A 23,067-nucleotide genomic window follows, 5' to 3' on the forward strand; every position below is an offset into this window, starting at 1 on the left:
ATAGATACTTGCCTATTCCAAACATTACTATGCTTGCTTGTGTAGTGCTTGCTTGTGTAGCCCTAAATAAGAATTATACATGTGATCATGCACCATGCATACAATTTAATTTTCCCAACTAAGCATTTTTTTGGTCATACAACCCTAATTTTAACTCAAATTCAATGACCAAAAATAGTTGGAAATGAATTGCATATTTGTAAGATAGTATTTTTGAGAAGAAAAAAAGAATTCCTTAACTATTAAGAAGAAACACAAATATATTCAAGTACACTCCTCAATAAGCTTTCATAGATGCCAAAAATCAATGTAACCTCCATTAGAACTCTAGTTTGCTATACTCACCACACACACACACACACACATTTACATATCCAAATGCATCATAAACAAATTGTTGAAATAGTCTTAGGATCTAACTCGGTGAAATTTCAAGAATTCATTTCTTTTTCAATTACAAGTCAATGTTAGGCTTCAATATTTCTAGAGGACACAATTCTATCTAGGTACACATTAGTACATCTCAAATAACAATAATGTGCAAACTAAATAATATTGTAAACCAAACAAGTGCCACATAATGGCTAAGTACTTACCTTTAGTTCTAGTAAAATTAAAGTACAAATAATTTAATATTTAACTAATTTAATTTTATAAATTCATTAATAAAGTCCCAATATATTTAATTTATATAATGACAATTAAAAAATTAAGACTTGAATATAAGTTATATATGATTTTAATTTAGTTTATATAATTTATTATATTTTATTCCTATAATTTTATATAATATAAAATTATATAATTATAAATATAGTTTATCTATATTATTTATCTAAAAAATATTTTATTTATTTTATGTCCATATCTTATATAAATTATTGGTAACTAATCAATTGAAATTTTAAGAAAACAAATATTTTTTAACTTAAGTATTTTTAATGCATAATTAATATATAATAAAATTAATAATTTAAAATATAAATGAAAAAATATACTATTAAAGTATTTTTAACTTTTTTTTGAAAATTTAACTATATACATTAATTTCACTGAAAATGGTGCAATATGAAAGAAATTATAAAACTCTCCACAATAAGACTGTAAATGATTTAGATAGTCAAGTGATAAATAACTAATTTGTAAAAAATATAAACTTAAAAAATTATCACTTCGTGATAGAAAATAAAAAGTGTATAAGAAATCAAAAGAATAACAATTTCTAATTTGTTGATATGTATAATTTTAATCAGAAGTTAAATAGAGTTATTCAAAAAATGATATAATTGTACTTAGCCTATCTGCAAGTACTAATAAACATTCTCACATATGTTCAAATTTCAACACAAATTATTATATAAAAAACACCGTTCAAAATCCATGATTAGGGGAGAGGACCCAATAGTTGTGCACCCTAACTTCGTGCTTCTCAAAATCCTATGTGGAAATTTCAAATCACTCTCATTGTTTGATAGTAGCTTACTTGACAAGTCCCCTGCTTATAACTAAGGTTTCAAAGACACATCATCAAATATGATGCCACATTAGCATGTTTTTTGTCAAAGTGTCCAAAACAACCCCAAAAAAAAAGTGAGACCAATCATAGTGCATTGGAGACCCCCATACTTGTGCAGCTGACGTGGCATCACACTATTGGTTGTTTTTTGGGAAAAGAGACACTTTTCATTCACTTATGGGTAATCATCATTAACAAAAACAACTTTTAAGTCACATCCATTGGTACAATCTTGTCAAAAATGTTGGATATTAAATCAACAAGTATGAGTATTAAGTTAACAACTACTGTCACAACTATTAGAATGCGCACAACTACTGGGTCCTCTCGCCTATTATGTTTTCTTCTTAATTATCTAACACTTCTACAACTTTAAAATCAAATTTATTTTCTATTTCTGTATTACAAGACTCTTTAATTCTTTGTATAAAATAATTCACAATTTACATCTAAGAAAAACATATTCTTAATTACGCAAAACTTTTCAATGTTAAAAACCAAATAAAATATATTATTATTCTTTAATCCATAGAATGGAAAAATAGAGGTGGCCCGTTGAAAACGACAAATTGCAGAGTTAATGCGTTATTCGGTGAGCACGTTGACAAAGATAACTTATAAAACACAATTTTGTCAATTCCTAACATGTGAGTGAGCACATCAAAAGAAGAATTAAAAGCAAACGACAAATGACAAGCACTAGAGTTTGTGGAGCAGCATATCTATGGAGTGCACCAAACGATATTATATATCTCCCTTTCATTTTGACTCTACAAACACTTTTATAACAACCCGTGAACTTTCAAGGGAACCCCTTTCCTTCGTACTTTGACTTCCCATGACACTCTTGAGTTCGATACTTGAATGGTGTTCACAGAGTGCAAAATATAATTTCATAATTAAGTTTCTACTTTGCACGAATCCTTTGAGGGGATTGTGTTCTCTCCCTCACAGTCCATGGCAATATAAGAATGTTATAAGTTGTAAGATGATTTTGAATCAAAGAATTTCTAATTATGAAGCATGATGCCAATGATATAAGATTGTCCTTAAAATCAAGATCTTATATGTTTATTTCAAAATAAGTTCAATGGTGATGTGTTCAAATAGTAGATTGTATCATTTTATTGTGTATCATTTATAACATTAAGAATATAGAATGACATGCTAATATTTATACATATAAAGATCGATTACAAGATGATACTATTAAAATATTTTAGAGCGTTTTTTAATATATGACATTTAGATTTATTTATGAGAAGTCAATAGGGTTACATTTAACAATGTGCATGTAATCTTTAATCAAGTTGGCTACTAGCAAAGCTCATTTCAAAAGGGTGAAATTTTAGATTATTGGTTCCTAGGTGGTTTTTCCCTTAACATGATTTCCAGGTTAAAAATCATGTTGTGAAAATATGTGGATGATTATGTTGCATGTTATTTCATGTTTATTGTTTATTGTTGCAACTCGGTATACACTGTTAATTGTTCTAATACTCAGTATATTAGCTATCAATTTACTGGTAATTATAAAAGTAGATATTGTCGTAATGATTGATCTATTTACCTAGCTAGATTATTGAAAGTTCAAGTTGTTAAGTTGTCAAAAATTTATTAAGGACATGTGGATAACTGATTCAACCTCCCCCCCCCCCCGCCCACCTCGCCTCGCCCCCACCCCCCTCGCTCAGTTATCGAACAACATGTTAGAAATTAATTATGTTCATCACGTAATAACTCCTTATTGAGGGTTTACATTAAATAAAAGAGAAACTATCTATTACACAACCAATTTAAGTGTGTTTGCAAAGGGTTATCAACAAAAGACACATGTGATTTATGACATGTTTGAGGGAGAAAAAATTTTAGTATCTTCTATGACCTATAATCTATTTGTTGATTCATAAGCTTTCTTATAGATTATGTACTTCCATACCCATAGTTCTCATTTTCACTTTACCTTTTTATTCATGCCTTGTTTGTTGTGCTTTACATATTAATTCCAACTCCTATATCTTGTTTCAAGTTTAGCATTTTCTTACTAGGGGATATTTTATCTTTCTTTATTTGACTTGATTTATACATTTTTCTCCTAGTATAATTATGTCTTATGTTGCATTCTTTATATATTGTGCTTATTAATCTTTTATTTCACTTGACAATTAAATTTTTCCTATTTTACCTTGTCCATACTTACGGTTTATTCTTTATTGTTGTGACATTCTTGTTCATAACATACCACCTTGGTTTCTCATGTTGCCTTGGCATTTCCCTTTTTTAATACAATTTTCTATCAACTATTTTTCATGGTTCTTGTGTTTGTGCATTCATATTCTTACTTTACATATTCACTATCAACCATTGAATACTTTTTTATGATCATTATTGTGATGATTTTTTAGAAATTACATTGTCATATACTACTCTTAGAATCAAATCTTGGGGAATCATTGCTTCCTCTTGCATATTGACCTTAGATTACCTTGTCATACTTTGAGAGTTTACATATTGTGCTTTTATTGTTATTATATACAAGGAATTTGGAAAAGCAAAAGCAAAGCAATCTAAGCACAATAAAAAGAAAAATATTGATGGAAAATACAAAAGCTCACCAACACCAACCCTTGTTTTTTTTTATTAAGTAAAATACGTTTTTTACAGGGGTGTATGAAACACACCAGTTAACAACAAAATATTAATTAAAGTCCAGTGCTAGCAACAAAGTAACATAAAACAACATGCCAAACTAGGCCACCAAAACTAGGGGACAGACAAAAAACTAGGTGCACCAATTAGGGCACCAAATCTTTGACCAACTCCATAGTCTTGAGCTCTAGCTCTCCCACGGTCTTTGTTAGGTTAGTCTTCAAATGCAAATCATCTGGAGATTCCTCATTTTCCATCTTCCTCTTCTTTGATCTCCTTCTTTTTCTCGACTCTCATCCTGTAAAAAGTCATCTTCTTCTACAACCCTGATTTCCTCTTTGTCCTCTTCCTCCTTCCCCCTATTGCTTTCCTCCATCATTGAGTGCAACTGAATTATATTGTCATTTAATCCTTTGATAATGGTGAGGATCTAGTTAGTAGAGCTATGGAGAGAGCTCTCCATCCTTTCCACTATTTTTCCTATCTCAGTAACCCTCACATCCAACTTGCTTATTATCATGGTCTCATCCCCCCTTCATCTTTTCCTACCATTGCATCTTGATCTTTATCTCTTCTATTTCATGGAAAATCCACTTAATAGACCAAAAACTGTCCACCATATTGTTGTCGGCGTTTTAAAGGAGGTTCGTCCCCATTTCCCTCGCATTATCACTTAGAATCACCAAAGATAGGTCAATGAGTTCCTCCAATTGAATTTTTCCATCCCTTCCCTCCAATACCTCTAGATGGATATGCTCTCTCGCTAGACCCATTTTCACAGTGCTTATTTGAAAGCACCTCCATGCTATTTTCCTACCCTTTGCGCCAAGAGTGCAAGTGGTTTTTTCCAAACCATACTCCTCTTTACTCTCTTCCTGAGCTTTGAGATTGGTCTCCTTTCACTTATCATGTGTCTTCTATGCTTCATTATCTCCACCCCTCCTCCTTTTGGCTGGGCCGTCATCCTTCCTGCTTTCCTTTGCCTTACTGGTGCCCACCTCTTTCACATTACCCTCCTCATATGTTTCCATCCCCTCTTCCTCTTCATTGTAATCCTCTGTTGAGTTGACCTCATGCTTAATCCTCTCCTCTGGTCCTTTCCTAGTCTTCTTCTTTTTCTTCTACCTGCCCATGTCCTTCATAATTTTGGCCACCTCCTCTTTGTCATTTGAATGCGGACATGCACCATCCTTTGTATTAGAAGGAAGGTAAGAGCTTTCTGTATCCACTGATGACTTTGTCTTATGGGCTACAACTCTTCCATGGGTTTGAGCCTTAAAGTGCTCGTATATAAGTAACAATAGACCCCATGGAAGGTTGGGTTAACATACACTTTCTTCTTAAAACCCATGATATTTTTATTTGCAGAGAAGAAAAGGTAGAAGGGGATAGAGATTTTTGTTCCATACCTGAAGTGGTTTAGGATAACAAACTGGTGGGTATGGATTCTATCATACCTAGTGTCAAGCATTATGTAGGAGATAATCACCCTTAGAAAAAACCTTCAAAGTTTTTTATTAATGTAGGTTCATAGTACGCACCAGTCTTCACTAATTCCTTCATCTCCTTTGCATCCTTAGTGAAGTCTTTACAACATTCAGGGATATTTTCTTATCCCTAAAGAATTGTATGCTCTAATTAAGAATCAATGACCTTCGCTTTGACCCCTTTATTGACCTAGAAATCAATACCATCTATCTTCACCTTCCCATCTTTCCATGACTTTACCATAAGGTCTGTTATCTTAGGATCCCAACCATGAAGTTTCTCTACGAAGTACATGATGTCACCTTCACTCAGCCTCTCCCACACCTTTGATCTCCTCTTCCACTTCTCCGCTTCACCTTTTGGCTCTCTGCAGAAATTAGAACAACTACTTTGTGTTCTCCAAGTGCGAAGAGTCAAACACTGGTTTTTCTCACAAAAATTGTACTTGCCTTTATCCTTGGTAAATAAATTGTAATAACAATTACCAATTGCCCAAAAAATGTGCCACAAAGCCCCCTAATTATGATAACTCTAATTTGGCTTGTGCCAAGCTTTCATTACTTTTAGAGTAAGATTGAAAGCATTAACTTCCATTATTACACTTTATGCTTCCCAATCCTCCCTTGGATTCTCTCAATCTCAATTAAAATTTTAGCAGCAGCCAAAATCCCCTCACCACTTGGCCATCTGTGTGACATGTCCCTTCTAACTGCTTGATTAGCTATCCATTCAACAACCGTATTAGCCTCACAGTAAACATGTGACACATAGACCCTCTCGAAGGTAAGTAATATTTTTTTAGTTTCTTCCATCAAATTCTTTATACTCCAGGATGGGGGGTGCTCACCCCTTAGGCATTTAATGATATTATTTGAATCCCCCTCAAGCCATAGGCTTTTAACCCCTACCTCTTTTTCCAACTTGGTAGTTTGAAGGGTGGCACAAGCCTCAACATAGTGATTCATTTGGTGTCCGAGAGGGAAAGTAACCACTACTATACCATTCCCATGGCAATTTCTAATCACCCCTCCACTGCTCACAACTCCTGGGTTACCTATAGTTGCTCCATCAAAGTTGGCTTTGTGCCAATCCTCTGGGGGTAAAAACCAATGACATTCCTTTCTTCTTTTTTGAGTATCATTACTACTTCCAATTTAACATACGAATGGGTTAGATCCTTTATTAAACATATAATTTTCCAAAAGGGCATTTTGAAATTTACCATCTACAATTTTGGCAAGAAGGCTAGCATCCTTGAAGATACAATTATTGTGTTCCTTCCAAATTCCCCATCCAAAATGAGGCAAAGCCCATTTACTTATTGCTTGGAGCCCTGATCCCTTCGAAGAGTCACCCCACTACCTGAAGAATTCAACGATTGAGATAGGATCGCACCAATTCATCCCAAAAGCTTGACTAAAAAAGACCACACCTCTCTAGTGAAGAAGCAATATATAAACAAATGATGCATAGACCCAACTTGGGTTTTGCAAAGGACACATCTATTAGGAATTTGAAGACCCCTTTTACTAAGATTGTCTATAGTCAGGATCATGTTCTGGAGTAAAATCCAGAAGAAAATGTTCATTTTAAGGATAAAGTTAGGGAACCAAGTCTTAGCCCAGTTCGGTCTTGAATCCTACCTCAAAATAGCTCAGTACCCCGAAGCCATCAAATAGATGCCATTATAAGTGTTCTCCTAAACAAGTTGGTCCTAATCCTCATTCAAAACCATAGAGTGGAGAATAGTCATCAGAGGTTTTATGTCCCCAGATATTGAAGAAAGGTCCCTCCAACCTTGGCCTTGTCTGTAATCACTAACATATCTACCATACCTCTAGATACAAATACAAGCCCATGTTTCATATTCTAGAATGTTGTGAAGAGGCCCCTGGATTAGCCAGTTGTTTGGCCAAAAAAGGGTGTCCTTCCCATTTCCAACACCAATCCTTGTTGCACCACTTATTTTCAAAAATTAGATAGACACAAATTCATTTACTTGTAGCATAAAAATACATTCTCAGGTGATTTTTTAATGGCTTATGATAACATCACATTTATATTTTTTGGCAATAAATTTTGATGCATTGGATTTCACTAGATACAAATGGCTCAAATTGTTACAAATATTGATATCAATGTCGAGGAGCTTGTTGCAAAAAATTCATTGGTGTCATATGTAATTAGAAAATTTTTGTGTCTTTTGGATGTTGTCATTTAATGTCTTAGGAAAAAATGAATTTTTTTTTTAGATTTCTAGATTGACATTTAGAGCTCTATATATTACATATTGATAAGTGTTTGAGCTTGCTTGATGGTACTAAGAAGTAACTTTTACCCTAAATGAGTAATCCCTTGTATCTATGGAGTTATAAAGATTATAAAAGATGACATTTCCCTAATACCAGTTCTTAACACCAAAAGTTTCTTAAATACCAATTAGCCTCCTTCCTTGCCAAATTAATCTCTCCACTAGTGGATGAATCTCACTCCATCAAGGATTCCACCCATTTTATCCAATTTATTCAAGATGTCCAATTGGAAAGCAAGGACATCGTACCAAATTTTGGTGTAGTCTCTCTCTCTCTCTCTCTCTCTCTCTCTCTCTCTCTCTCTCTCTCTCTCTCTCTCTCTCTTCTTCACCAACATTTCCATTCTCAAATCTATTGAGATTATTTTAGGAAAGCTTAACATTGAGAATGCTTCCTTCGTCAAGTTATGCTTAAGATCTGCATTAATTTCCTTCCAATATGTGATCTATGAACAAGTTGAAAAAATGACTAAGAGCTCCCTACTTTCACTAGTCATAACCAACCTTCACATGGATCATTTTTAAGGAAATGTCAATTTTATCTTCCCCCTTAAGCAAGGGTGGTAGAAAAGATATATAGCTAACACCAACATTTGTTGGTTGAATGCACATGACAAATTCAAAGAATTTTACAGAAACATCAATAACATAGCACCTTGCATATCCCTCACTAAGGAGATGAAATCAAATAACCAATTTCATTTCCTTGATGTTTTGCTCATTACAAAACATAATGAAACCATTACTTGTTATTTTTCATAACCCATATTACAAGATTATGCATTCCTCTTCCCACTACCAAAAAAGCCAAAATATTGGCACCCTCAAAACCATAGGATTGAGAGCCCATTGAATTTGTGTCAATGAAAAACTAAACCGAGAACTCTTCCACCTTTACCAAATATTTAGGTTGAATAGGTATCCAAACACACAAATTTTGGGGTCCTCAACCAAGACAAAGTCTACCTTCTCGTTGAATATCACATTAGCTTTATATTCTTAATTTGTATATATCTCTAAATCACCTTTTTATTATATTTTAAAAATACTACAATATAATATATCATATTAACTTTGTATTCATACTTATATAATATTAAAAAGTTTTACACACACACACACACACACACACACATTACCACATAGTAATTTATAAACAATATTTTCGTAGTATTTTATTATAATATTAAATTACAAATTTATTTTTATGATTCAATAAAATTATAGTTTCAAGTTATATTTTCTTAAATATAATCCATTTCAAGTACATTTACTAATTTATATTTAATTATGATTTATAATATTTTATATGGATTTCTTTATGCATCATATTTTTTTAAAAATGAATAGTTTGATCATTTATCAATATAAAACAAAACATTTTTTTAAAAAGTAGGTGGATACAACATCTCCACTCAAAAATCAAATACTTAGATCTTAGAGAACAAAATATACACAAGTAGAACAGGGATTAGGAAACATGGGCAAAGCCTAGAGAGAAGTACATAAAAAGTTGCTTAAGACGAGATCAAAACCAAAGGGTAGGGATAGAGGATCTCTATCATCCTTTTTTCCCCATACATCAACATGGTCTATGTTGATGTCTATAATGGACTGAACTTCTACCCTTCTTCTACAACATACTCATCTTTGTTTGTGTGCTCACATGTAGGTGGAAGTGTCGATGAGCAAGATTGGGTAGCCATTTGGATGGTTTGGACCACCTACCATCTCCTCTCAAACTTAACCAACTAGTACTCCCATCAGTGAGCAAGCCCACACTCCTCATATGTAATCAAAGGCAAAGCTCCCAAACAAAAGAGAGGTGAAGTATTGCTCGTCAATGTCATTTTACTACTAGGTTAGTCATTGGGGAGCATGGGACTGTGTGGTCGAAGAGCGATGAGTGCTAGAGGAGCTTTAGCTGCATTGACTACCACAAGGTGGAAAATGCTTATGATAAGTAAAATTTCTTGAGGAAATTTGATAATTGTACAAGGGGCATTTCTAACGTTGGATAAGTTCCTAGAGGTGGTCTAGATCCCCCCAGGCACCTAACTCTAATTTGAGCGATATAGTTCCTAGGAGGATATAGGGGTTGCCTCCAAAGCCACTTTATTGGCCTAGTCTTGAATCTAAAGCATCAAAATTATTACATATACAGGCTTTAGTGAAAAGTGAAACATGTAGATCAAGAAAGCTAATAATAATTTTTTATGTTGTATTATAGTATTATTTATTTATATGGTGCCATTTTTTTCTCCTCCTTCCTCACCGTACTTATTCTCATCTCTTCCCACCCCTTCAAATATTGCACAACATTGATGCGAAAAGAAAGCACACAATCAAATCCACAAGAAACAAAGAGATACAGATGGATTGATTGAATGCCTTTATTAGAAATATAGCCTAAACAAATTAATGACGAGAAGTTGTCTCCTTTAAAAGATAATTGAACTTTTAGTTCAAACAAAACCCTTTTTAAAATACAATTAATAACATTCATAGATCTGTCTTTTATTGCAAGCTTCTTGAACTCGTCATTGATAATTTATTAATCCACCTCACTTTTGGTCTTATGACTTTACAAAAAGGGGCTCTCTTAAAAAAAAAATTGTGTTCTATTTATCATCTTTCTTATTGAACTCTTTAATTATGAACGCAATATTGTTAGAAAAAATTACAAATACATCTCATTTAAAAACGCAGAATTGCTATATATATATATATATATATATATATATATATAGGCAATAATGATAATATATATTATATTTCTAATATTATTGTAAAGAATACTTTTGAGTCTATTCAATCTATAAATTGTATTTTGCAATCCATTAGGGCTCGTTTGGTTGTTGGAATACAATCAGAATAGGAATAGGAAATTATAATATGATTTGTATTCTTTGTTTGGTGCATGGAATAGGAATAGGGAATAGGAATACGTATTCTCATTTTAGCCCCAAAATGAGCTTTTGTCCATTCCAAAAATTATCTGTAATTGGATTTGCTATTCTTGCATTCATTTTAACTTTCTCAAATTTGATTAAATTTTCAAATCCGCTTTGACCTGGGGTGAGCGCTGAAACTTTGTTTTCAATATTTTCAAATATTTCAACGATTTTCCAATGGCGCCGATTCCATCTTCAAAAATATTTTCAAATGGTGCTGATTGCAAGTTAACCCTATTCCAATTTAAGCTTGCATAACCAAACAACAGATAAACAAGATTGGATTGCATTTTTCCATTCCTATTCTTCATTCTCCATTCTCACTCAAATTTTATATTCTAATTCTCAATTCCTACGCTTGCAATCAAACGGGCCCTTAGATAAGAAGAATACCATTTTAATTGGGTGTTATATATAGATAATTGAAATCTTTTAAAAAAATGGATTCACACTTCCCCCGTGAAGAGCCTTTTTCCGATGAATTCTCTTTTCCAGAATTGCCAACAAAGACAAATATCGCAACCTTTGCGATCTTCCTAGTCCAAAATCCATTGAACATAATCCTGTAAGGTTAAGATTTAACCAAATTTAGATCTTTATCGGAGCTTCCAATACCATCAGTCCGCTACAGTAGCAACAGGTCACGGGCGTCTTGTTTTTTCCTGACGTTGTTATAAAGCATTGCACCCATTTCATTTTTCATGTCCAGAAGGCGAGGGAAAAGGATGTCGAAGATACACAAGATAACAATGGCGACAATTCTCCTCTTAATCACTGTAATTCTTCTTTCTTCCCTGGGTCTGTCCACCAGTTTTAGTGGCACTAATCAGAGAAATCTCCTCCAAAAGTCTGCCACTGATAAGATAAATTTAGCCTGCCAAGCTTCTCAATACCCAGAGCTCTGTAAATCATCTCTGTCAAAATCCCCACTGGTAACACCCAATTCATCCCCAGAAGAAATAATCTCAGCAGCCATGATTCTGTCTGCCGGTGAAACCCAAAAAAGTTTTAACCAGTCCAGAAATCTGGCCCGTTTGTCATCTAATGCCAATTATACAGCCGCCGTCAACGACTGCTTAGAATTCCTGGACGGTTCAATAAGATACATTGATAGGAGCAGCGAAGGTTTGAAGAACATAGGTCAGAGAATAGTTAAGGATTTGAAGGCCTGGATGAGCGCTGCTCATATTTATCAGTATGATTGTAGTTCGGCTTTGAAATATGTGAATACTTCAAAAGAAGTAGGGAAAGCAATGGAGGAGTTGATTACGGTACAATGGCTGACCAGCAATGCCCTTAGCATGCTGGACGCCCTAGACACTTATGGAGAAAATATGGTCACATGGAAACCCCCAACCACGGAGAGAACAAGTAGTCCGTCGATTGACGCACATTGGGGAAATTCAATTGATCATTCTAGTGACATTTGGGGTGTTTTGGTGGGCAAGGATGTTGCTCCCAATGTGGTTGTGTCCAAGGATGGGCCCTTAACGAGCATTCAAAAGGCTGTGGATTCTGCGCCTGATGATTCTAAGAAGATGTTCGTGATTTATATAAAAGCTGGGGTTTATGAAGAGTATGTGAAGATTCCTCCCAAGAAAGTGAATATTATGTTTGTGGGAGATGGCATTGACAAGACAGTGATTACTGGATCTAAGTCCGTGCCCTCCCTGCCTGCTTCTGTTACTACTTATGCCTCTGCAACTGTAGGTAAGAAATCTACTAGAGAATTTTTTAGTATATGAGTTTTTCTTGAGTGATTGTTTGTATTGCCTTGTTCTTGAAGTGACTTTGTAGTATTTAAATTGGCCAATGTTTGGGGTGTCCCTGCAGAACCCATCATAAATATAATTAACCATCATCGGGATAATGATAGATGTTTTGGGTCTATCTGTAGGAAGACCCAAAACATTGGACAGTTTAAATTGCATTTGAGTCTAGTAGAAATATATAGTTTGTGAATTCAAGTTGTAGATGACTCTTTCCTTTCTCGGGCCGTGGGTATTGTTGTAGAAAATTACCAAATATGCTTCTGGTCTGATTGTGTGTGAATATTTAGCATTCTTATATCTCCCTCTTATGTTGATGATTGATAATGGAATATGATCCTCAACTCTCTCTCGTCCTGATGCTGGATCAGGATGATGGATCATATAATGTGATCCGCAACATGGATGCTAAATATTTACACACAATCAGACCAGAAGCATATTTGACAATTGTTGTGGGTGTTTCTTTTTTGGGGCCACTTGATAATTTATTTTCAGACTTGGCTGGTTTGTTTAGTTTTGGAATGTGATGCTGTTCTGCTTATTATTTTTGAGGATAGGCTGTACTTTCTATATGTAAGTAGGCAAAATCATGAAGTCTTATTTTACCTGGTATGGTGTTTTTGTTGAGGTGTTTTATGAATAGATAGTGTGTTCTCTTTTTATTCTTGAAACGACTTGAGTATTTGTCCTCGTATCCACATAAGTTATAAAATCTGGAAAATTTTTGGCACTAAAACATAAAGTCTGAAAAACTTTGAGCTTGAGACCCATCCTTTGGTTTGATAAATAATTGGTTCTCTTTTAATTCTTGAAAAGAGGGTGTAGTTATTGACACACTTACAAATGTTGTTAATCTCAGAAACTTTTGGATATTAATAACAGTAAACTCATTTAATTTAAAACGTTGAGGTTGAAACCCAATTGGGTGGGACAAACCTCTTCACAGAGGTGATTTTATTTGGTGATATTATTTTGTTTTTAGCATTTGTAAAATTAAGGAGGAACCAGCTGGGCTCTTTAGGTTACCATTGTCTGGATAAGTACAGATAATCCATATATGAAGATGTGCAATGGACAACCTCTACGTCAGCACGATAACTTAGAATGTAGTGATCTGAAGGGAATGTTACATCAGGAAAGCTTTAGAAGTGCAGGTTAGCATTTGAGTCCCAAGCCGTCTTCCATCTTAACTAAGAAGAAAATTAAAATAAATTTACAGCTCAAGTAAAAAAATTTCTGAGTTTCATAATAGATGCAGCCATGGAACAAAATGCTTTTTCAGAGATGTTTTGATTCGTTCCTAGAGGTAACAGGGAAATATGGTCAATTCATATCAGATCAATTCAAACCAAAAAAAATTGGTGATTAATCCAGATCAGATTGCTGAAGCTGGTAAGTGCCGATTACTCCTTGCAATTTTTTCTCAGGTTTTTTCCTACTCTGATATTGACACGCCTTCCTTAATTCTGTTTTGTTCATGATAGCTAAATTTTAACACTCCGAGGAGCATTTTTTTGCAACTTTTATTTCGAATAGTATATTAGTCCTTCATTGACTGGAAGAGAGTCTGAGACTTGTGTTGATAAATCAATATGGATCAGCTTTTTTATAGCTGACTTGTAAGGACTGCTCTTGCAAAACCAATGCCACATCAGCCATCTCCATAAATTTCGGAAAAATCAATAAGAATCGAAGTCTTTTGAATATTGATTAGTCAGCATTAGTTGATTAACTATCATTAAGTTTAATTAAATTGATACATATACAGAGATATACTCAAATTAAAAAGAAACTGTAAATTCGTTACCAGATTACCAAATACCAGACACCAGGTGGTCTAACAATGACAGCCAAGTTGAAAAGAGCTCCAGAACTTGTCTAAGAACACAAGGGCGAGAATATTGTAGGAGTGCTTTTCCACCCTACCACGAAGCTGTTAAGCTTCCCCGGAATCTTTCCTGACATGAAAGATACCCAGCCCAGCAACGAGATAGTCTAAACAAGTAAAACTTAAAAGAGTAATGGAATCGTGCAACACATAGTCTACATTTAATTATATAGGAAAATTTATAAAGCTCGATAGGTGTCTTCTCATAATTCCATTAGGAAGGCATATCACACCTTAAGGAAAACTCTTTCCAAAAATAAAGGACTTCACCTCTAAATATTTCCATATCAACACTTAACTTATCTCTATGTTCAATATTACCAGATATCTAATCCAATGTAGGCAATGCTCTTAATCCAATTATTTATTTCACATGAAACAAGTCAACTAACTAATATGATTATGCATCTATAATGCTCATGGTGCACTCATCATATATTACCAGTTCTAGACTAACTGTGCCACATCATCATCAATCGGAAAATGTGGAAAAGAGCCAATAACATAAAAGTGAAAAAATCAAACTATAATTAAACATAGAATTACTAGAATGATGAACACTGGAATCCACAAGTTTTAATTGTCAGATAGTTCAATTGATCATAGCAATACTGTTCTTGTAGCAAGGTTTAGTTACTTAAGATATCAAAAATTCCATAATTTACTTTTCTTAATATATTTCTGTATAAAGCCCATTTTGTACTTAGAGCTCTGGAAGGAGCAACACAGCTCTTTAAGTTTTCATGTTCAATCATGCTACACAAGACAAAACTAGTACAACAACCCTTAATTAAACTCCCATCAAGTAATTGTGGATCACATTATTACTGCAGTTTATAAAATAGATTGCCTAATCCTATCACTACTGCAGGTATAATCGATTGAGTTTAACAGATTGAGTTTAAATAAGATTGGCAAAAACAACATTTCCATGTAACTCTCAACAACACAATTACATCAAGTCTTAAGAAGTTTTCTTGCAATAAGGTCCTAATTCAAAAGTTCAAGAGAAGATGTATTTGTTGTTCTGGGTCTTTATTCCAGCGTTATGGATGTAATGCATTTAAGTGAAGTGAAATAACCATACAAATATAATCCAATTAAAATCACAAAGAACACAACCCATCATTTAGGGCTTGAATACCATATTAACATTTCTAATTGAACCCTTAAAACTAAATCACAAACCAATAATCAATGTTCTTTGTGCTTGTAACAGGGACACATATTGTTTGAGCATTCGTTTAGGGTAATGGCAACCAAAACAGCATTACATTTCAAGGTACCGATAATATCAGTAAGCACTAATGATTTAAGGAACAACAATATTGTTGAAAGATACAGCAAAACGTATCAAGACACAATAATAATGTTTATGAAATACAACAAAAACATATAACGAATAGTAATAGCGTTTTTAAGACGGCAAAATGTATAAGGAACAGTAATAACGTTTTAGGACTCAGCAATGTACAAGGCATTGTAGTAACATTTGGCACCAACAGTATCAACATAATGTACAGGTAACAACAAAACAGTGACATCAATTATTTCTTTCAATGTGTAGCTTAAAAACAGAGCATACATCATACCACTTGCTTAAGAAAAGGGGTTACCAAGACTCTCTCAATCACTGAGATCTACTAGTTCAGGGAAACGTTCATACACATACCCAAACCCAAATTGAACAAGAATTTTCGTTTTTCATAATATTTCTAGACAAGAAGTGAAAAGTTCCAGCAAGACATTCAATATTTAGTGCTTATTAAGCAACTTTTTCCCAAGACATGGATAGGGGAAGATCATTTATCAAGAAGGAACCTGGAGATTTATGACTCCTGTTGATGCGGCTGCTCGTACAGTCTTCCTTCCCTGAGTTTCGCCCCTGCTACAATGACTCTCAAGTGCTATGGCCAACCTTTCTTCTTCCCTTCCCGAGCTGTTAACTCTGCTCGGCTATGTATGTGTGTTTCATTATTCCCAAACCCTATTTTAACACCACTCTTCCAAGTTTCCAACAATACGGATGGAACTGACCTATTCTGTTTTGTTAACAGTTCTTTATGGTTAATTTTAGGTGTTATTAACATTATCTTAATTTTTAATTTAGGAAGTCGATTCATTCTCCCTCCACGTGGAGTGGGGTACCGATTTATTCGGGTAAGGGGAGAGTGGGTTGTGACATGACTCCCTTAATCCAGGATTAAAAAACATGTCAATGAAGAAGGTTAGCCTAGTTGGAAGGATTGCGGTTTTCTTTCGCTGCTTTAGGTGTTTGGATGTCAATTCATATTGTAAGATGTCCATGCAGGCCTCAAGGAGGGCAGTAGGCCTTGAAAAAACAGCTTTTAAAGATATCGACTCTGGGAAATTAATCCTACTCTCCTATAATAAATTGGGCTTCTCAATGTTAATTGTTGTGTCATGGTCCATTTTCGTGCCATGTTTACTCTATTTTACTGTTAGTTTCTTTCCTCAACGCTCTTTTATTCAAGACAAGTACATTTCAAGTCTTTTTAAGACTACTTTTTGCAATTTTCACTTCTACAATACCAAGTCCTCTATCGGTTGGACCACTTTAAATTTGTTGATATAGCAAGAAGCAGGATCCTGACCCTATTTATGAATCAGTTCTACATAACTCACTTTTTTGAGCCAGGACTATTAAATGGCAAGGACGAAAGGATATGCAAACGTTTTAATTAAGTGTTACGAGTCTTACCTTTTGTTAAAACAACTCAACTCTACAAAATTCCAAACTGCATCATCTTGGTTTTCACTTTCTCCTGCAGGAAACCCTCTAGCACACTGCTGAACCAAATACCTTTGTTCGTAGCCCTGCAATTCCATCAGCTCCACAAAAATAATGGAAAACTCTTGCAAAATGGTGACACTAGTTGATAGATGATCCTTTCAAGACAGTTTACAAACTTCAGTTCTTGAGTATAAGGTTGTAGGCTCTAACCCCAGTCTTAAAGCCCAAGTTCCATGGGACAGTAGTAGAATGGCAAAGATGCCAACATTGAGACAGATCTTCTCGTTAGTAGATGGACAACTGGTGAAAGTGGTGCACATGTGAGAATTTGGTTTTTATCAATAAGTAATGGGATTCCATTACCTAACTCGTCATATCATGGTCTTTTGTTGAATGCATGAAGGAGTCTTAATGATGTCCACCAGATCAGTGGTCTAAGGGGACCAAAAGAAGATCAAGTTAATTTGTTTGCCGTAATTTCTCCAAGTTACCCCTGGATTTGCATTAGGAAGGTAGCTGTCTTGTGTATTCTTCTCTCATAAAAAAGTTTCTTCATGTTTTTCCCCTATAAGTTGTCCTTGAATTGGCTACAGATATTTTCATAGACTGCACATTCTTTGCTAAAATGTCATTCTGTTTCTGCCACCCCTTTACTCCAAAAACTACCTCTTTGGGAACCTTCCATCCACCAATTTCACAACACAAGTGATGAGAGCTGGTTCTCAATAGAGCAATTAGAATTTTGGCCTTTCCTTTAATAGCGGATCCTAAACGCTTTGTATCACCATAATCTCATGTGGGATTAAGTTCTTTGACATAATAGATCTTTTTTCTACCTATCTGATTTGTCTACATGACAGTCCTGATTTTCTCTGACACCCACTTTTTTATCTCTACATTGGTGTTTTGGCACTCCTTGTTCAACCACTTGCTTTTTTTTCTTCCATGTTGTTTTCCTACATTCCAACTCTTCATTGACCACCATCCTACGCAGCGATGTTTGTCCATATTCTCCACTTTTTTAAAATAGCTTACCAAGCGAATAATTACCGAACCATAAACATGCCCACTTCCACTAAGAGGATCTCGTTCTGGTTTTCCAATTGGTTTGACATGCATAATTGTATTGATTTGATCATAATATTTATTTCAAACTTCCAATTTTTAACAGTGCATTAATACATGTAAACCACAAAGTCATCATCCTAGTCTATTTACCATGCCAAAGAACTATTTCTCTAGGCTGGAAAATTTTGGGCCGGACACCATTCCCAGTGGAAGGGGCGCATGATTTAAGTGTTACACATGGTTACAGTTGCAGCTCCAAAGTAGACTGTAGAACCAAAAACTAACAATGTAATGTCATCAAAATAGAAAATGCATTTGACAAGAACTGTAAGAAGATTAATACTAGTAAGCAAGCATAGGCTACGGTGGTATCTGTAGTAATGAAGAGGCAGTCATATTATGCGTACATAAATGTTGGTTTTAATAGTTGTTAAAGACAAATCGGCACCAGAAAACTGATGCTGCCTACTAAATGATACAAAAGTTGAGAGTCCTCAATTTTGAAGTACCAGTAGTAGCCTCGAATTCTCATGGTTCAAGCTCCCTGTGAAATCCTGTGACAGAGTAGTAAAAGATGCAAACAATGAGATCTCACCTTCTATCTGCTGGATATGCAAGTTGCAATTGGCGCAGATATGCAGAATTTGATTTTATCACTAAATTAAACAACTGTAGAAAAACATTCCTCAGGAATAAATCAAATTTTGTGCCTCTAAACTCTGGAATACACATATGATGTAGAGAATATGCTCTAATGCTCTGAATTTGTGAACTACTTCCTTGACTCCAGTAGAATTTGTGAACATTTTTGTTAAATTATAATTAATTTGGTCTACATTTGTTGATGCAGCTGTAAATGCTGACAGTTTCATGGCACGGGACGTTACATTTCAAAACTCAGCAGGGGTAGAAAAGAATCAAGCGGTGGCCCTAAGAGTAAGTGGTGATCTGTCAGCGTTCCACAACTGTGCCATTCTCGGTAACCAGGACACGCTCTACACTCACTCTCTTCGTCAATTCTACAAGAACTGCAGAATAGAGGGCACTAATGACTTCATCTTTGGAAACTCGGCAGCCATCTTTGAGAACTGTTTGATTCTGGTTCGTCCTCGTCTTAAAATAGGATGGACAAATCCTGTAACTGCACAGGGCCGGACAGATCCAGCTCAATCAACAGGGATGGTATTTCAAAACTGCAGCATCAATGGAACTGAAGAATATATGAGAGATTTCCATAAAAATCCAAGCAAATGTAAAGCTTATTTGGGTAGGCCATGGAAGATGTATTCCCGAACAATTTTCGTGAAATCGTTCTTGGGAGAGATCATTAGCGCTGAAGGCTGGTTGCCATGGAATGGTAAGTTTGCCCTCGACACACTCTACTATGGAGAATACCACAATTCTGGCCCTGGAGCTGATATTTCTGGAAGAGTGCCATGGTCAAATCAGGTTCCTGAAAAGAATGTGGGAATCTATTCTGTGCAAAGCTTTATACAAGGTGATGAATGGCCGGCAGCTACATCTAATTAACCCACAACCAAATAGTAATAAGTTTTCATTCTCTCTTAGGCACGGTCTTCAGTTCTCTTAATTTGTATGTCTTTGAAGTTATTACTTAAATCAAGACTAGGGTTTTGTTTATTTGCATTTAAAACTTCTCTAGTTTCAATTGGAAGTATATCACAAAAATGTATATAACATATACCTGCATTGCAAATATATCGGATGAGAAACGTCTTGCCAGCGATGTACTTCTGTTTGATTGGCCTCATATACAAGCTAAGCAGTTTGAACATTAACATTCTCTGAATTTTTTTTACTTTGGCAAACTTATAGAACATTCAAATACCAAATCACTCAGAAAAATTCTGTCCGCGAACATATAAAATACGAGAAAACGGAGTTGATATGATATGATATGATATGATATGATAGATTTTAATGACGTCCACGAGACTAAAGTAGTCTATGGGACCCATGCAATTGCCCTCCCGAGTCAGGAGCCAAACTAGTCAGTTGCAAAGTTTTGGTTAACTTGTCTCTTCTTCTCTGAATTTTGATAATCAATTCCGCTGTTCTCTTCACTTGATCTTCCTCAAATAAATAGTTGAAGTCCTTGTTCTGCAGAATTTTTGTATAATCAGATCTGATGTCGTTGTAAGCCAAGCATTCCATGACAAAGTGTTGCTCTGTCTCCACTGTTCCCATATTGCAAAATAAACATGTTCTGTCTGCCCACTCTTCCTTTGGAACTTGCCATCTACCAGTTTCACATCGCAGCTGATGTGAACTAGTTCTAATTTGTGCCATCAACATTTTTGCTTTCCAGTTAATAGGTGCCCTTATATAGGCCTTTTCATCATGACTAGAAGTGGGATTAAATTCTTTAATGTAATAGGATTTTTTCCTCCCTATGTGTCTTGTCCACAGAATATTGCGAAATTTTTCATTGACAAACTTTTTTATTTCTTTAATGTTATCCGGGCAAGCTTGGATGTTGATATCCCATTTTTGCATCCATTTGTCATTTTGTTTCATCCATGTGCTTTTCCGCCTCACAAGTTTTTCCTCTATTACCAACTTGGGCCAACGATGTGTTTCTAGACCTTGGGTTTTCTTTAAATAGCTTAGCATTCGGGTCAATGCGACGGCTTCTAATGGAAAGGAACCCACCTCCGCCAGAAGGATTTCATACGGAACTGTGGTCTTGACTTTAAGATTGCATGTGATAAAGTGTTTTTGAATTCTTTCTACTTGCCGCCATTTCTGTTTGGACATACTACCGCCCCACACTTCACATCCGTATAGAATAACCGGATTGACCAGCAAACCAAACAGAGTTTTCATGGTCGTCCAATCCCATAATTCTGCGTTCTTGCACTTGTTTTGTAAAGAGAATAACGCCTTCCAGCCCCCTTGGATTCTTTTCGATCTACAAGTATCCCAGTTGAGTTTGTTATGAAAATCGATGCCGAAGTATTTGTACTCTTCCACAATCTCAAGGGAGCTATTTTCAAACAGAAACTTGTCTTGTATGCCCCTATTCTTCTTTAGTGAGAAGATCATAATTTTGGTTTTGGTAGTGTTAACTTGCATTCCTACATCATGGCAAAAAAATTCTAGTGCTTTCAAGTGTTCTTTCAAACCTTTAGCTGTTCTAGCAAGAATTATAAGATCATCTGCATATAAGAGCAATCTTATCACGAAGTGGGCCAGCTGCACCCCCTCACCATTGGTCTTGTTTATCCACTCTTCTAACTTGTCAATATAAAGCCCGAATAGTGTGGGAGAAAGCGGACACCCTTGCTTAACCCCGATGTTGCTATCAAAATCTTCTGATAACCCTTCTGTCGTTCTGATTTTAGCTTTGACCTGCTCATATAATCTGTAAACCGCTGACGTAAGTTCTTTAGGGACATCCAACTCTACCATTCTATCCCATAGTTTATTACGTGGCACTATGTCGAAAGCTTTTTTAAAATCCACGAAACAACAAAAAGCCTCGTTCCCCGGAGTGTCCCAAACTTTCTCTATCAAATGCCTGAGAGTGATGCCGTGATCTATAGTAGAGTGTTTTGGTCTAAAACCTGCTTGCCCTTTTGCACGTTTGCCTTCTGTTTCAGCCCAGTTGCTGATTTTTTGTTCTACCAAACTACCAAATAACTTGCCAAATAGTGGATTGATCATGATGGTTCGGTAATTAGAAGGATTGTTTATATCTCCACTTTTGTGGAGTGGGATCACCACACTTGTAGTCCATTTTACAGGGAAACCCTCTCTATTGACACTGTTGAAAATCTTAGTGATGTGTGGTGTGAGGATTTCAGCACCCCATTTTAAGTATTCCGCTTGTAGCCCATCTATATCTTGCGCTTTACCAACAGCTAACCTTTTGATGCCTTGAATAATATCATTTTCACTGAATAACTCCCCTATAGTCTCTGTTTCCATGATACTATGCTCTCTTAGATCACATTCGTAGAGAGTCTTGGCATATTCCAGCCATTTGGTTCCTGTTATGTTATTCACTATCTGAGTTTTTCTCTTGTTTTTGAGCAAATTGAAATAAATGCACTACAAATCCAACTCTAATCCACCGTGTCACTGCATCTTTTAGAGCTTGCATCAAAGCCCTAAATTGTCCTAGACTGCTAGACTTTTGTACTGATAACTCCAACGAGGACATTGCACTGCATTTACCACTGGATAGTGTTTGTTTTGTCTATTGACTTCATTATTATTGGAGATAATTTTGAAATCTGGTGCCGGGTTAAATTGAGTTGTTCTTACGCCATAAACTCTATTTTGTAAAATGATTCAGGAGTATTATTTGCAACCTTCAACTTAATGCTAGACCTCTTTGTATATAATGTTCTCAATTCATACTGGTTTGCTGATGCGTAAATGGATTTGGATCAAGATAACGCGTTGAACGACTGTTTGGAGTAGTTGGCCATGGTTTTTGTCTTATAAAAGCAATTGATTTGCTTGGACAAAAAGAGTATTTCTGGGCATCAAAACTTAAATATTCCTACTTCAAATTTCTTCTAGAAAAATTATGCACTCCAAAAGATGAAGTCTTCTTTCTAGTCTATATGCAAAAGTTGTGGCCTCAAGAAGATGGAAAGCAAATTGAGCGCTGACGGGAAGAATTTGTTTGTGGTGC

At 35.2% G+C, this 23,067-nt stretch overlaps 1 protein-coding gene across 1 annotated transcript; it reads left to right on the top strand.

Moving 5' to 3' along the window:
• Positions 1 to 11,621: 11,621 nt before the first annotated feature.
• Positions 11,622 to 20,148, top strand: LOC149550547 (pectinesterase-like). Its single transcript, XM_089793545.1, has 2 exons — positions 11,622 to 12,628; positions 19,252 to 20,148. Exons 1-2 carry the CDS (start codon positions 11,644 to 11,646, stop codon positions 19,929 to 19,931), a joined length of 1,665 nt encoding a protein of 554 aa, XP_089649671.1. The 5' UTR covers positions 11,622 to 11,643; the 3' UTR covers positions 19,932 to 20,148.
• The last annotated feature ends 2,919 nt before the right edge of the window (positions 20,149 to 23,067 follow it).

Source organism: Cupressus sempervirens, chromosome 7 (genome assembly GCF_028749045.1).
Source record: "Cupressus sempervirens isolate cs-2001-9-10 chromosome 7, ASM2874904v1, whole genome shotgun sequence".
Taxonomy (NCBI): domain Eukaryota; kingdom Viridiplantae; phylum Streptophyta; class Pinopsida; order Cupressales; family Cupressaceae; genus Cupressus; species Cupressus sempervirens.

Bases quoted from the DNA above. Each gene is read 5' to 3' on its own strand.
- LOC149550547 (XM_089793545.1), top strand. From the start codon at position 11,644: ATGTCGAAGATACACAAGATAACAATGGCGACAATTCTCCTCTTAATC. The intron at 12,629-19,251 runs GTAAGAAATCTA...TTGTTGATGCAG, and splicing joins TTATGCCTCTGCAACTGTAG to CTGTAAATGCTGACAGTTTC.